Source organism: Rattus norvegicus, chromosome 8 (assembly GCF_036323735.1).
Source record: "Rattus norvegicus strain BN/NHsdMcwi chromosome 8, GRCr8, whole genome shotgun sequence".
Lineage (NCBI taxonomy): Eukaryota > Metazoa > Chordata > Mammalia > Rodentia > Muridae > Rattus > Rattus norvegicus.
In genome coordinates this window covers 79,010,357-79,026,590 of record NC_086026.1, presented here as the reverse complement: position 1 = coordinate 79,026,590, position 16,234 = coordinate 79,010,357, and the positions used below count along the sequence as shown (strand labels likewise).

The following is a 16,234-nucleotide window of genomic DNA, read 5'->3' as shown; positions in this document are numbered from 1 at the left end:
CCCTCAGCTTGCTCAACATGCTGCTGCTGCCGCCATCACTTCAACTGCGTTTGAATTTCCGTGTTTCCAGACTCCCACGTCTGTCCCGGGCTCAACTCTCACACATTCTGTGAGAGAATTGCAGACTGTTGAGCTCAAGCTTTGGCAGACAGGTGTCCCCTGATAGGAGAGTATAGTGGGGGACTTGGGAGGGGACCCTCCTTCTGCTTGGGGACAGTACCGAAATAAGCTGCTGTCCACAGGACCTGGGGCCAGCAGCCTACACCCAGCGTAGTCACATGTGTGAACACAGGCGATGATATAAAAACACACATGCTTATCTCACACAGCCCATTCATGCAAGGACATGCCAGAGACCGGGGACCCTACGGAAGGCCACTGGCTGGCCAGACAGAGGAGCGAGGTCACACTGAATCCCCATTGTATTACAACTGTGTTGTCAAGGCCAAGTCTAAATAAACACACTTTATTTGCTCTTGGTTCACTCCAAAATCACTTATCTGGGCTGGTAGGATTGTAAACTAGTCCAGAGTTATCATGAAAGACAATAAGGAAGCTCCTGATAAATATTAACAATACTCCAGGTATGCCCCTCCTGGGTATTCACCCCAAAGACTTCAAGTCAATGTTGTCCAGAGACACTTACACATCAGCACTAGTCACTGAGGCATGTATGAAAATAGCATAGGTGCCCAGCAATTGGGGAATGGATAAGGGAGTGTGGTTTACAGACACAGTGACCTGGGTTTGTTTTGTTTTGTTTTGTTTTTTGAGTCATAAAAAGCAAAAGTCAGGTCATTAGCAGGAAAGTGAGCGCAAGCATGAACCTAGCCAGTTGCAGGAAAAGACAAATGTCCTATTTTTTCACTCAAACATCGATGGTTTTCTCTCATTTGTGACTCCTAGATTTTTATACCTTCACACACATAGAAAGTGTGTGTGTGTGTGTGTGTGTGTGTGTGTGTGTGTGTGTTTGTGTATTAAACTAAAGTGGATGTAACACTTTTTAGGAGGTAAGGGGAATCAATAGAAGGCAGGAGGAAGTATGAGAAGGAATATGTTCAAAATAAAATGTATACGTGTATAAAGCTTAAAACTAAATTTTAGAAATCTATCAATGTAGGGCTAGCTATGACAAGTACCTAGGTTACTTTCCAAGGACTCTCACTGTGGCCTGCACAAGTCCCATAGGTCACAGGGACACGAAGAAAGTACTTTTGACATCTGTCTTTGCACCTGTCTGTCTTCTCTTGACCTCTGGACTGTAGACACCTACAAGCCTCCGTGAATGAAAGCTCAAAGCCATGACAGGGACACTGAGGACTCAGTGGTGGGTAGGCGGCTCAGTGGTTCAGTGTTAGAGTGTTAGCTTAGCATGCATGAAGCTCTGGGCTTGACCCCAGTATAGGAGTTTGATGGTTTAAATGTCAACTTGCCCCTAAGTCTCAGCTGAGCGGGGTATCAATTTAGGAGCCGTCTGTATCAGGTTGACATGTTGGAATCTGTGGAGGATTCTCTTGATTGCTTTAATGGATGTGAGAAGGTCCAGATGTGGGCAGCACCTTCCCGTAGCAGCCCGGACCCAAAAGGATCTGGGAAAAGGAAGGTTACCAGTTTTTTGCTGGCCTTTGTAGAGTTAGTTTACCCCAGTGCTGCTGGTGGTGATGGTGGTGGTGGTCCCTGACAGTTTTTCCAAACTTCCAACTAATGACCAGTATCTCTCTAGGAACCCTCCAGACCTTTAGTGCCATATGGGGGCTACTGAGTCATCCAGTCATGTCGATTGAACAACTACCAAGTTTTGGATCTTTCAGGTGTGAGACAGCCATTGTTGGACTCTTTTGACCCCATCGTGTAAGCTGTTTTAATAAACCTTTACTCATTTTTTTATATAAATTCATTCCTTCAGTTCTGCCCCTCCAGACCAGTGGTTCTCAACCTTCCTATGCTGTGACTCTCAAATGTAGTTCTTCATGTTGTGGTGTCTGCAAGCCAGAAAATTATTTTGTTGCTACTTCATAATGGTAATTTTGCCACTGTTATGAATCGTAACGTAAACATCTAATATACAGATATCTGATATACAATCCCTGTGAAAGGGTCATTTGATACAATCCCCCCCCAAAGAGGTCTGGACCTACAGGTTGAGAGCTGCTCTCTAGAATCTAAAGGACCCTGCCCCTTCATACCAGGGAAGGCAGGCATGAACATTCATTATCCCCCTGCCTCTGTACCGCCTTCCTCCTGGAGCTGAGTCTGCTGTGCCTGAATCTCCCTTCCTTCCATTCTTTGGCCAATTGAATAAAGCCTGCTCTCCTGTCACCTGGTCACTTGGTCATTGACTTTGTCAAGTGGCAGCAGAAATGGACGATCTATTAGGCTGTGGTTGAACCTTTAACCAACTATGAATGGCTTTCAATGGATGAACCACAGGGATCTCTATGGCGGCCTCCTCCCAGATGTTAAGACTAACCAAAGGCTTTAGGGTCCACAACAAATGTTTCCTCCTTGCTCTCATCTACCTCAGTCCTTTTCATAGAGAAGTTTCCTTCCTCCCCGTGTTCCCAATCCACTCTGGGTAGCCTAGCCCTGCTATCTGAGAATGCTTGCTGTAGACCGACTCACTGGCAGGCAGGCTCTCGAGGTTGGGATTGGATGCAATTTTTTTATAAGTCTAATGACTTCCAGAGACATTTGCAAAATTGGCTACAGAATCCAGGCTGGGGATTCAGGTAGTAGTAGAGTTCCCGCTAGCATGTCTGAAGCCCTGGGTTTAATCTCCAGCCATAGTGGCACATGCCTGTAATTCCAACACTTGGGAATTGGAGGGAGAAAGTCACCCCCAGCTATGTAATGAGTTTGAGGCCACATAAGGCTACATAAGGCTACCTGGACTACCCGAGACCCTATAAAATACATAAATAAGCAAAGAAATAAATAAAAGGGACTGGAGTTTCTAGTTTCTAGTGCCTGCATGTGAGCATCTCTCACAACTGCCTTTAAGTCCAGTCCAGGGGGAATCTGATGCCCTCTTGTGGTCATTTCAGGTACCTGCACTCATGCTCACATACACACATGCCCACACACGTAATTAAAAATAATAATAAAAATAAGTCTTTCAAAGGTAGCAAAAACCAAACCTTTAAACCCACCACAGCAACCAAAGAAAACATAAAATACCCCATCCTACTTCAGACTTCTCCCCAGATTGTGACCACCACAGATAGTCCCTTTCATCTACTACCTGCAAAGGAGTTCTTAGGACCTTGCCCCCTGGCCCTCTCACTATAGGCATGTGGAATGATCCAAAAGAAACTTCCCTTAGCTTGCAGGCATTCTTTTCCCACCAGAAGTGGGTACCAAACTTAAGAAATATAGAGTGACTGAAGCAGTGAATTGTTTTCTTTCTTGTGGTGCTAGAACTGTGTACATGTGTGTTCTAGGACCCTGTCTCCCAGACATGGTGGGACCTTGCCCACTTCAAATCTCAGTAGCTGTGATACCCACTCAGTCACAGTCCCCCATGAAGCAGGGAGGGGCTTGTGAGGCTCCTCCCCCAGGGTGTACACATCCTTACTGGGTTACTTCATGAGTGTGGGAAGAAGTTTATTGTCCCCCACTACCCCCACTTGAGGATGCATAAGACAAGTACTTGTTGGTGGGAGGGACAGGGACATTTTCTACAGTGGTGAAGTTTCCCATGCTTCTTTGAGTAACCCTCCAGCCAGTTTCTCTTAAGTGACTCTAAGTAAGTTCATTTGTTCACCAAGTTAGACTGGATGCAATCATTTCTTCAGTGTGTTGTTGGTGTTCATCTGCGTGAATAGAACAAGAGCTCAGTTCTAGAACTTTGTCCCTCTAGGGGCAACCTCCCTGAATGAACATCAAATCCCGAGCGTGCCTGCTTTCTGAACAACGGCTTGAAAGCAAGGGCAATGACACTACACTCTTGTTTCTAAAGTAAAAATGGTTTATTCACGACACATATGAGGAAGTGTCTCATGTCACAGACGGTACGTCCAACTCCCTGGAATGTTCATTTCTTTGGCATAAAGGAGAGAATGAGGGGAAAGCCAGGCAAAGGCAGCTAAGATGGGGGATGGGTCGGCAGCTCTGTCGTCATCTTCACAGGGAGGAGTTCAGGGGTCCATTAGTGGCAGGCTGATTCTCTAGAACATTAGGTTGGGGCACAGGTAGGGCCACTTCTGGGCAATCCACCATGCCAAGCCCTTCAGTCGTCCCCACCACACAGGTACAGCAGCGCCTTCTGGTAGTCACCCTTAGTGTCTTGCTACAGTGGCCAGAAAGAAGAAAAACAATTGTAGAGTCAAGAAAACAAACAGAATAGACTCCACAGGAGCCAGCCATAGCCTTGGTGTGCCCTGGGGATTTGCAGGTCTGTACAGTGGACCGAGGCCCTGGCCCTCTGAAACACAGTAGGAAATGGTACTTCTTCCTACCATGACTGCGAGGGCAGAGAATGAATCCCACACTGCAGTCCTGCAGGGGGCTCTGTAGCACACCCGAGTTTCTCCTGCACCTGTACCCTTCTGCACAGGACAGGGTGGAACCTCCCTGCCCTCTCTCTTGAAGTTTTTGTGGATTTTAAGGATGCGTGAAAATAACTAGTGAACTGAAGACACACACACATGCAATGCAGATGCATATGCACATGCACACACACATGCACATGCACACACATGTATACAGACACATGCAATACAGATGCATATGCGTGCACGCACACACACACACACACACACACACACACACACCATGCCTGGCAGAGCCAGCTCAGTGCCACAGCCTTTACCTGGATGAAGTAGTACAGGGATTTGCCATATTTCCTCTTGAATTCAGATCTGATTTTCAACATGTCCACTTCACTGCGAGAGACCATGATTCTAATCAGGACCTTGTCTCGAGTCCCCTTGCCCTGTAAGTTAGATTGATGATAAAAGTTAAGTTCCTTGACACCGTTATCATTAAAAAAGCATCCTCCACATTTTTCTGCTTCTTATATGTGTGTGGGTTTTTTTTTTTTAAAAAGATTGATTCTGCTTTTTAAAGTGTGTGTGTGTGTGTGTGTGTGTGTGTGTGTGTGTGTGTGTGTGTGTGTAGGGGAGCCCTCTGGAGGCCAGAAAAGAGTGTCAGATCCCCTGAAGCTGAAGTTTCAGATGGTTGTTTGTGAGCTGTCCAACCTGGAGCTGGGAGCCAAACCCAGGATCTCTACAAAAGCAGCAAGCTTCCCTAATGCCTGCGCTGTCTTTCCAGCCCCACATATGTGAGTCTCGATGCTGTTATCTTACAAGACTTAAAAATGCAATACTGGGTCTGTTTCCTTAACGAAGATGAGTGCCTTAGATTTCTAAGCACATCTGAGTTTTTAAAAGGTTTATTTTTAAAATTTCTAAGTATGTGTATAGGGGAGCCCGTAGGTGTGCATGCAGTTGCACACAGAGGCCAGAAGAGGGCATCAGATTCCCTGTAGCTGGAGTTTCGGGAGCCTATGAATGATTCAAAGTAGATGCTGGGAAGGAAAGGAGCCTCTGTGGGAGCAGTGTGTGCTCTGAACTGCTGAGCCACCTCTCCAGCCAGCTCTGTGCTTCTGACTGTCAGCCTGCAAGTCTGCATACGCAACACAGGGATGCGGAGAGGATGGGCCAGCATACTGCTCTTATGACTCTTGGTGAACACATGGAATAGCCTGCTCCAGGGAAATTATCTGTGACAAGGAGTCCAGGGAGAGCAGACAGAGGGGCATGGACAAGGGAGGTGCTCCAGAGAGGAAAGCAAGGGCCTGGAAAGTAGAACAGTCCTGACAGGACAAGAACAAGAAACAGGCTGGTCTGGGGCGGTTCAGGCAGGAAGAGCCCCCAGCTGTGCACCTGCTATGTGACAGCAAGCTGGCCTTGGCTCCAGGAGCTCTGCCTTCCTTCTTTATCAAGAAGATAAAAATGGGAGCCCTGCATGGTCTCCAGGGGAGGGAACTGAAAAGCTGTCATATAGTACCCGCTGATGGTCACTCCCATCCTGTTTGTTTTTATCCTCGGAATAGTAGGAAGCCATCACTGAAACCCCCAGCAGGAATCAGACGCCGCTGTCACCTAACCCTTTCCCACCAGTGACATCTTATTCTGAAGATGCATCATACATATTTAACCAGCCGAGAGAAGACGGAGTGGTGCTTTCTCGCCCGTCAAATCCAATCTCAGCCAGCTAGCGGGAACCCATCCTCTAAACCAGTGGTTATCAACCTGTGGGGCTCAACCCCTTTGGGGTAGCATACCAGATATCCTGTATGTCATTTATTTATATTACAATTCATCACAGTTGCAAAAGTCCAGTTCTGAAGTAGCAACAAAATAATCTTACGGTTGGGGGTCACCACAACATGAGGAACTGTATTAAAGGGCCACAGCGTCAGGAAGGTTGAGAGCCACTGTTCTAAACACTAGTCAAGAAGATTCAGTTTGAGCCAAGACAGAGGAGGAGCCTAGTGGAAATGGAACATCTGGACCAGCAGCCCTTACCTTCATGGAGTCATACAGCCGGTCAGCAAAGTACAGGGGCTTGTTCTGAATGCACTGAACTGTGGAAAGGAGACACAGGTCAGGGGTGAGGCTGCTTTCCTGCCATGCATGAAGGAAGATGATGCCCTGGCCCTAAGACACTGACCAGAATGGGCCTGCCCCATGGATCCAGGATGTAGAAGACCAAGGAAAACTCAGAATCTCGTGAACCAGTAGGTTCTACCCACTGTGGTCTCTTCAATCATGAGATGCAGAGGTCAGTGATGCCCCAGTGTATATATGAGTGTCCCCATTATAGCCCTCTCTTCTCCAGCAACTTAGTCCTTCCTGGCAACTTAAGCCTGTTTCATGTCTTTAAATCTGCAGACAATCCTAAAGCTCTCCGAGACTTGCAGAAAGTCACCACACCTCCCAAGTCCCCATTGAAGGAAACACATAGCCATTCACTCCTGTCTCTGCCCTCTCTGCCGGCAAGGAAAGGCCACCCTTGCTCACCCAGGTTCAGGAAGGCGTTCTCCAGGTCTCCTTTGACCTCTTTCCTGATGCTCTCCAGCATGTCATAAGGACTGTAGCTCTTGTACCTTTCGAACACTAAGAGAAGGACAAATGATGTCAGAAGTGCCGGTCGGAGCCGCACGGACAGCCTATACAACCAGACAGCAGCAGCAGCAACGAAAACAAGAACCCAACACCTAAAGGTGATCCCCACGCATCCCAGGGGCTGGCAGTCATTTAGGGGCTGGAGGTCACCTTGGTGGACTAGAGATGATTTGTACCTGTCTTGCCAGATGACCCAGGTCTAGCTCCTATCCTTAATGGCTCTGCCTAGGCCACAGAGTTTAACCATCCCTCTGTGCCCTGACTGGACTCCATCTACGTGGATGTCATGGGAAACAGGATAGAGCCAGGGGTCATGTCCTGAACTTCAATAATCATGGCGAGAGCAAAGGATCCTCAGGTAAGGAGGGGAATTAGGAAGGGCCATGGAAACGGCCTGAGGTCCGTGTTTAGCCCCCCAAACCCAAAACCCATGTTTCAAAACAAACAAAAACAAACAAGCCAAGCATGATGGTGTGTGCTTGTAATCCCAGTGCTGAGAAGGCTGAGGCAGATGGGTGGCAGCTGTCTGTCCAGGCTGCCTAGCCTAGTGTTTGAACTCAAGGCCAATGAGTCTAAAAACCAAAACAACCACCCGGGGTCAATGGTTTCAAAGGTACGACACCGAAGGTTAACCTTGGCTCCCACATGCACTCCAAACACATGTGCACTCATATGAACATGCGCGCACACGCACGCGCGCGCACACGCGCGCGCACACACACACACACACACACAGTGAAACAAGCTAACATATCAAATATTGAACACATTTGGGGACGGAGGGTCCACAGTGAGAAAGGAGGCCAAATGGTTTGATAAAGGAAACTGAAAGAGTGAGTGGAGAACGAGCCTTGCTCTGGGAGCTCTGCACCTCACTGCAGCCTTTGCCACCTGAGAGCCTCCAGGCACTGAGACCCCGCTGGCACAGCACCCACCTTTCTGGAGGTGGCACACACTGCGCTCAGTCATGATGCTGATCCACTTGGGGACATCGGTTCCTTTCCTCTTCACCCCAGCATCATAGAGCTCCTGTGAGAGATGCAACCAACCAGGAGAAGTTAACCACACAACCCCCTAGCAGGCGTTACTCAAAAGCCCGTTCCCAGAAACATGTGAGCGCACAGGCCTGTGCTGCAGCTGGGACCCATCGTGTACCACATAGAGCAGGTGTGCTCAAACTTTTGGCTTCCCGGGGCCACACTAAGCTATCTCCCTAGGCCACAAAGCCCACTTCTAGCATTTATTAAAAAGCCTTTCTCTTACACTCGATGCACTCCCCAGACTATATAAGATTTTAAAACAGAGGCACATGATTTTGTCTGCCGCTCTTATGACTTGCTTTGAGATAACAGAGCCGCCGACCCCTTTGAGTGAGGCACGCCTCGTTCGCAGTTATCTAAAATAGCTTTATGAGGAGGTCACAGGCCCCTGTCATCTTCCTCTGTCCTCACTGAGTGGAGCAGGGAGCCTTCCTCTCCTGGTGTGCCTACCCCATCTGCTCCAGCTTCCCTAAGAGTTTAAGGTCAGGACCTAGCACTTCTATGCAATCAAAGCCTGAATGAGCCAATGGGACCTGGGTACAGATCTGATAATTAACCCCAGCATTACAAACATGGTTCCTGGAGACAAAGCTCTATGTTCAGATGGGCTGAGGCTTTAAAAGGCCCATTTCTCCCTTGGAAAGGACATTACTTAGTTTTACCCCTCCCACAGCTGTGGGCTGGACTCATGGACTCACTTCTAATGGTCAGAGTATGACAAGAGTGTATGACACTTGCGACTGAGTCATGAGAGCATGAGGGTTTCTGGATCCCTCTTGGGTCACTCACTCTAGGGAAGCCAGGGGCAATGTTGTTGGGGACATTCAAGCAGTCTGTGGAGGCCTGTGTGGAGGTATGCTAACATCTCTTGCCAAAAGTAAGTCACACATGAGCCATGTAGGGAAGATTCCCTTTGACCTGGTCATGCGCTCAGTAATTATAGCCCTAGCCAACATCTTATCTACAACCACATGAGAGGCCTTGAGCCAGAATTATCTGGTCAATCCAGTCTCCATCCCTGACCTGGAGAATCCGAGAGATAACAAATGTTAGCTTGAGGTCATTCGTTGTATATAAGTAAATGGTTGTGTGGGATACAACCCCCTCCAGATACACACGCCACGTAAAACTCAGCCAAGAAGCTTGGAACTTACCCGGGCATCCTGGTCAATCAGCTCGTAGTCAATAACAGAACCATCCTCTGCCCGTTTACCCTGTAGGGGAAAAACAAGAAGGACCCTCAGACCTAGCTCTTAGTGCATTCTAAAGCTGGAGGTGTTTCCTCTCTAACCCAGGTGAATCATAGCCTCATTCCTGAGCAGATACTACGGCCAGTTTTTCACAAGGAGAGAGAGATGGTCAGGGAGGGAAGTGGCTACACCATGTCTGATCATTGTGGGCCAACCCTGGGGACCCAAGCCCCAGTAAGCATCTTACCGAATTCCCTGACTTGCCCCAGAGAAGCTGAGCCCATTTAAGTCTCTTCCCTTAAACTGTGTATAACGGTGAAACACATGGCAAGGGGGCCACCAGGATACAGTATGCAAATGAAGGGAAAGGCTAGTGTAGTAAACAGTTAGTTAGCTGAGCCCAGGAGGGCTGGGATAGGGCCGGAGCTGAACCCTCAGGGGCCAGCAGGGCGGGCGGGGGCACTCTGCACACACAGGCAGAAGTAGAACAGGCTTACAGGTGAGTGATACACCACCCCGAGCCATCACAGAGCAGAAGGACAGAATTACAGTGATGAAGAGGAAGGGTCACAGGGGTGAAGTCAGTGGGACTTTCTGGAAGGGTGCAGTGGCTATGGGTTTTGGCCAAGGAAGCAAGATGCAAGTGGATTCTAAAAAGACCCTGAATCTGCAGTGCCCGGATGGGGTCAAATGAATACAGGAGAGTCACAGACTCGTCACTGTCACTGTCATGGAGACAAGTCATTGTGGACATTGTGGAGACTGTCATGAGTGGGCCAGGCTGCAACACACTCCTGAGTCATTTGCCACAGGGCTCCCTGAGAGAATTCCCTTCCCTTGACAGACAGGAGTTCAGGTGCAGGTGGGCCAGAAAGGAAACGTGCCTTACATCCACGTTAATGCGGTAACGTTAGCAAAATGCCAACGAAGACCTGCACATATGCCAAAGGACATGGAAGGCAAGGTCTGTGCATGCACACAAGGGGTGAAAGGTAAAAGGAGTGAGGTCACTTTAACAGGTCCGGTGTGGCCACAAATAGAGGCAAAGTGACCTTCCTTAAGTCACTCAGTGCAGGTTAGCACAGAAATCCAGGCCAGAGCTTGGGAGCTGCCTACCCCTCCCCTGGCCCCGGCGTCCAGTTGTCCACACGGTTCCGAGGGATAAGAAATCCCATTAACAAATATGACAGCTCTGCAGCGACGGGAATGTAGCAGAATTTCTGAGCAGGCACGAGGATTTAGTTAATTCCCTCCCCCAGTATAGAAGTAGCTGTGCCTGCCGTGGAAGGAAGCACGGGGAGGGAGGGAGGGAGGGAGGGAGAGAGACCTTTGCAAGGGCGACCAACAGCTTTCGGAATTCTCCAGATGTGTCAGAGATGATGTCCTTCTCCAGATCGGTCTTGTACACTGAGAAAACAACATATCAGGCTGGATGTCTCCCGCTGGCACACCCAAGCACCCACTACAACCCTCCTCTGTCGCCTACCAAGCTTCAAAGAGCAAGCATTGTTGTGTTAGTTTGGAAATAGCCCTGTGCCTGAGTCCCCAAGCGAGAAAGAAGTCTCTACTCCCGTGAGATCAAAGCTAGGGTGACTGTCAGTTCTCACAGACAAATACGCCTAAGTCAAACCCAGGAGTCCTCAGGCTCCCTTTAATCAGCAAACTCATTCCTAACTAAAACATTGTTCCTCGAGCTGGTAGGAAGGCTCAGTAAATAAAAGCGCTTACAGCTACATCTGGTGACCCAAGTTCTAGCCACCAGACCCCTCACAGTAGAAGGCTAGAATCAGCAGTCTTGGGGGCTGTCCTCTGACCTCCATTACTGTGCCTAATGTGCTAAGTGTGCGCTTGAAATCCAAGTGCTGGGGAGGCAGAGGCAGGGGCATCCCTGGGTTCATCGGCTAGCTGGTCTGGACTAGTTGGTAAACTCCAGGTTTAGTGAGAAACTTGTCAAAATGAAAGGTGGATGGCTCCTGGGAACAACACCTGAGGTTGACCCTTATCTTCATATTCAGGAAGGAAAGCATGCGTGCAAGCACGCAGGCCTGCCCCGGGCTGAGAGGGTGGAGCTCAGAAACAGGCTACTCACTTTCCTTATACACTCGGTTAATCTCCTGCAGCTCCTGGTTGGTTCTTGAGCAGATGATCTCGATGAGGGAGTCCTCATCAGTCCCCAGGCCCTGTGAAGCAAGAAGCTCAGGCATGAGCAGCCTTCCTCACCTCAGCCCACTTCTCAGACTCCGTCCCATAACCCGAAAACAGATGGCTCCATTAGGGACATCCCTCCTGAGCAGTCTGTGCTCTGCTCCTCAAGCACTTGATAAAGCTGCTTTTTTTCTTTTTTTCTGTCACATCACCAGATCCCAAGATGGTGTAAGCAGCATATCTATGTTCTACTGTGTTTTTTAAAAATGAATGAGAAGGGACAGCCTTAGCGTATTCCCTCGGTGCAGGAGGAGGCCGTGGGACTCCGGCTTGCTATTTGTTTCTATCACGGCCACCCACTATTTTTAATAACCAGGAAATGGTTGTCTCCATTGAACGAGAAATGCCGTGTGGCCACTGTCGGCAGCTGCCACAGATTAGAACATCTACTTAGCAGAAAGGTGCTAGTTAAGATAAAAATTCGCCTCTCTTCTTTGAAATGCAAAAATGGCTTAATGTTTTAAGAAAAAAAATGCCTCCTGTTACTCCCACTTTTGCTTGATTACTCTGCACTTTTTGGGTATTTAGGAAGAGGAAATAACAACGGTGACAATTAAGCCGAGAAGCTGCACTTTATTAGGATATGAGAGTTTAATGAGTGGGATGTTTGAATTTAATATATACACTTCTGAGCGCGCTGGAGAGCTTGAAAGGACTCAATGAAACATGGATTTCAAAGCTGGCTTCCTGATCAAAGTCAAGACTTAATAACCAGGGTCTTCTAGCACATGTCTTCACGAAGATAGAGGTGCCACTTTGAACTAAGCAGAATTACAACTGTTTAAAATGTAAATCAATTATAAGGTGCGAATACAATAAGAAAGGTACTTATCCCCAGGAAAGTGTGCTGGCTGTTAATTAAACTTATTAGAGAGTGTACGCCCCTTTAAAATGTGTCTTCTATAATCTAAGCTATGCCCCGGGGTTAATAGTTAATTTCAAATCTTAATCTTAATCTAATCTTCGACTCTTCTCCCCCGGATTTTAATCATGGTTTTCCACAGGTTCCAGGGAAACCCCCAAGTTCTTCCCTTTTTATTGAAAGGTCCACGCAGCTCTGAATCTCTGAAGGGACGTGCTGAGATGGCCACGGAGTGTCTTTATTTCCAGGGAGATGCAGTATTTTCAAAGATGACAGAAATGAAGTCTAACTTGTGTGCCGGGAGAAATGTCGGGTCCTGACACCGAGGGAAAGTGAGCTGGGCGTAGTATCTCCCCTTCCATTACCCACAGTTCTAATAGGGTTTTATCTACGCTTACAAAGGTGACCTTGGCAATTTCTGAAACTTAGCCCAAGCTTTCCACAGCTTACGCATAATTCTTATCACAGGACCAACCTCTCCTGTGGCATGTGGCAAAACACTGCCACTAGTATTGCCCGACGTGAAAACGGGTTTTCTTTCTTTCTTTTTTTTTTTTTTTTTGAAAGCATCATTTTAGTAAATGTCACTTGAAGATCTGTGTGCTTCGCAGAAGGGTCACTCGACCGTGATAGCTAATGGAAGAGCTGGCGTCGGGTCAAAGATGGTTCAGTTAAAGCACCTTTCATTGGCTCCAGCTACTTGGATTAGTGGAATGACTGACAGCTTCCACAGGTCTGCTTTAAGTCAATAATACCTGACCATAGATACCAGTAAAATCACATGAATCCCAACTAAGTGGATTCTTGACAAAAATAAGATGAACTGATCCAAGTGTTGATAGTTAAAGAAACCTGGGGAAAGATTGGCTTACACATGACCCTAATGGCTCAAAGACTTGGCAATCTCAGGAATGCTACCATTCAAAGCTGTTGTGGGCATGGAACTACACTTTCCCTCCCTTCCTCCCTTCCTCCCTTCCTCCCTTCCTGCCTCCCTCCCTCCCTCCCTTCCTCCCTTCCTCCCTTCCTCCCTCCCTCCCTTCCTCCCTCCCTTCCTTCTTCCCTCCCTCCCTCCCTCCCTCCCTTCCTCCCTTCCTCCCTTCCTCCCTCCCTCCCTTCCTTCCTCCCTCCCTTCCTCCCTTCCTCCCTTCCTCCCTTCCTCCCTCCCTTCCTCCCTTCCTCCCTCCCTCCCTTCCTTTCTTCCTTCCTTCCTTCCTTCCTTCCTTCCTTCCTTCTGTCCTTCCTTCTTCCTTCCTTCCTTTCTAGACAAGGTCTCATGTATCCTAGCCTGGCCTTAAACTCCCAATATAGCCAAGGATCATCTGATTTCTCTGCCTTCACCCTGGAGTGCTGGGGTTATTAGCATGCACCCGAGCCTGGCGTGTATGGCACTCTTCTCATGGCATCTCCTCTGTAGTACAGCCTAGGGTGCCACTCGAGCTATGCTGATGAATGAGAGGGAAAGGGGTGGGATTTAAAAAACCCTACAATGGCTCTGAGCCATCAAGTCCAGGGTTCTGGTGATACTGTATGTGTGACGGGCCCTCGTTCCCAGTGTGTTCTCCAGCCTGTTCTCCAGAAACGATGACAACCCAACAGGGTGACACACACAGCCTCCCCTCATTGAAGATGCCTTACCAAGATGGACCGGCAGAGGGCAGCCTCGGATTATCCAACACGTCACAAGCACGCAGGAAAGGGGCCCTGCGCTCCGTTGTGTCAGACATTTGTACATCTCTTATATTCAAGTAATATTGTGTGGCTTAGGTGAGCGCAAACTCCAAGGGCGTTTCTAAACTAGAATGTACTTATTTAGCCTCAAATCCCACGTTCGAAGTAACTTTGCAAAATCAAAACTTGGGTAACAATATTATGTCCTGCAGAAACTTCCCATTGGATCCAGGTGCCATTGCCAACCTCACCTGCACTGCATTGCTGGGTTCTGGACCAAATGTAAATGTCGGCTACTGCAGCAATGGGTGGGGGGCGGGGGGAAAGTGAGAGGAAGCAGCAGCCAGGAGGGCATGGGCGGAATCTGCAAGCTTCCTGAACAAAGGCTGTTTCACTTTCTCCTTAATACCATGTACATCCTCCTTAAAGAGGAAATGCAATCTGTAATCAAGGAAGCAGTTTTCCCAAAAGGCATTCCAATCGCCCAGGTGCCAAGTCTGAGCAGCTGCTAACTGACTTCTCAGCATCAGGAAATTTCTTTGCAGTCGTTAAAAAAAAGAGAGAGCGAGAAAGATTGAAATATTTTTGGTTCAAATCCTGACAACTTATAGCATTGGAGGGGAAATGACTTCAAATAAGAATCCAACATGACTGACAATCACCCAGTTACACTCAAAAGGCTGTGATTCAGACACTAATGGGCAGGTTGACAGGTGGCACCCCACGTGTTTACCTTCATGGAGGCTTTGAGCTCAGAGGCATCGTACTGAGCAGGTGTCTTCAACAGGCCTAACATCACGGTCTCCAGGTGACCAGACAAGGCCGACTTCATCGCCGATGGCAGTTCCTGCAAAAGGGAGATGTCTAAGAGTCACTTGGAACCAGCATCCACTCTAGAGCCAGCAAGACAGAAAAACGATGGCTTTATCTAAAAAGCAGGCTGTGAGTCTTTGACCATCCTGTGGTCTGGGGAGGACTTCCTCCTCGACATTCTCTTCATCAGACCCGGAGTGCAGAAACCGAATGATAACGAGACCCATTCACATCCAGGCTGATCACAGAAACCAATGGAGCTGACAGCTCCGGAGAGGAGAGCTGAGAGCAAGGTCTCACGGAGACGGAGAGACTTTCCAAGGTCAAGCTGAAAAGAAGTGAGGTAGAAAGGCCAGCAGAGTCCCCCAGGTCTGCTGAGGTCCAAGGGAAGGCATTTGTGGGATGTCCTAGCAGGGCTGGGAGGTGGCGCTGAACCTTCCCTGTGTAAAACACTGAACCTCACTGATCCACCTCCGCCTCCAAGTCAGGGTGGTAATGAATGTGATGTGAACGCCAGCCCCGCAGAGTCCCCTCTCGCCTTCCTGTTGAATGGTATTTCTTAGGGATGCCACTATCATCATGAGCACACTATTTTAATAAAGGCAGAGATCTGAGGCAGCACTCACAAATATAGACAGATGTCCCTAATTCAGGGTGACTCTTAAAGATACTTCCTTGGGGACTGGACTCTCACCAACCATGGGAAAGGACTAGGACGCAGCTGCACTGAACTGAATTGCATTTGTTTTCATGTGGAGAGAGAGAGAGAGAGAGAGAGAGAGAGAGAGAGAGAGAGAGAGAGAAGGTGCACACGTATGTAAAGGTCACAGGACAAGCTTAGGTGCCATTCCTCAGGTGTCCTCCACTTTCTGTTTGAGATAAGGTCTCTCATTGGCCTGAAACTTGGCCATGTACGCTGTCTGGTCAGCAATCTCTGAGGATCCACGTGATATACAGCCTGCTTCAGAGACAGTCTTCTAGAACACCATGTGTCAAGAACATCAGACCTGATGCGGCTCTGAGGAAGCTTTGGGACCAGCCCATTCACCTTCTTCCTCTGGCTTCTGATGCCCTAAACATGCATGGGAGGTAGGAGGGTCTTTCTAAAATAACACATACCAATTAGAACATCAGCTTTCTAAATTAGAACCCTGAGGTTAAGTGATTCCCAACTTAGTCTATCCTTGACACTTCCCTACCGCCATCTCAGCTCTAACCTCAGTGGACATCTGGGCACCTACTGGATTTTTCCACTTTGACCTGTGTTGATCAGAATGTCCAACATAGGACTCAGCACACATAAAAATCCCAGAAGGGATT

At 48.3% G+C, this 16,234-nt stretch overlaps 1 protein-coding gene across 2 annotated transcripts in view; it reads right to left on the bottom strand.

Moving 5' to 3' along the window:
- Nucleotides 1-3,952: 3,952 nt before the first annotated feature.
- The window catches only part of Anxa2 (annexin A2), a 36,387-nt gene continuing 24,105 nt past the window's right edge, over nucleotides 3,953-16,234 (bottom strand). Inside the window, exons 5-13 of one of the 2 annotated variants that reach the window (XM_039082021.2) lie at nucleotides 14,835-14,948; nucleotides 11,453-11,543; nucleotides 10,691-10,770; nucleotides 9,328-9,387; nucleotides 8,069-8,162; nucleotides 7,029-7,124; nucleotides 6,534-6,592; nucleotides 4,814-4,936; nucleotides 3,953-4,291 (exon numbers count right to left, since the gene is read on the bottom strand). In XM_039082021.2, the coding sequence (XP_038937949.1) occupies nucleotides 4,232-4,291; nucleotides 4,814-4,936; nucleotides 6,534-6,592; nucleotides 7,029-7,124; nucleotides 8,069-8,162; nucleotides 9,328-9,387; nucleotides 10,691-10,770; nucleotides 11,453-11,543; nucleotides 14,835-14,948 (777 nt within the window). In that variant the 3' untranslated portion in view covers nucleotides 3,953-4,231. The remainder of the gene's footprint in view (nucleotides 4,292-4,813; nucleotides 4,937-6,533; nucleotides 6,593-7,028; nucleotides 7,125-8,068; nucleotides 8,163-9,327; nucleotides 9,388-10,690; nucleotides 10,771-11,452; nucleotides 11,544-14,834; nucleotides 14,949-16,234) is intronic. The other variant, NM_019905.1, reaches the window with a different exon arrangement.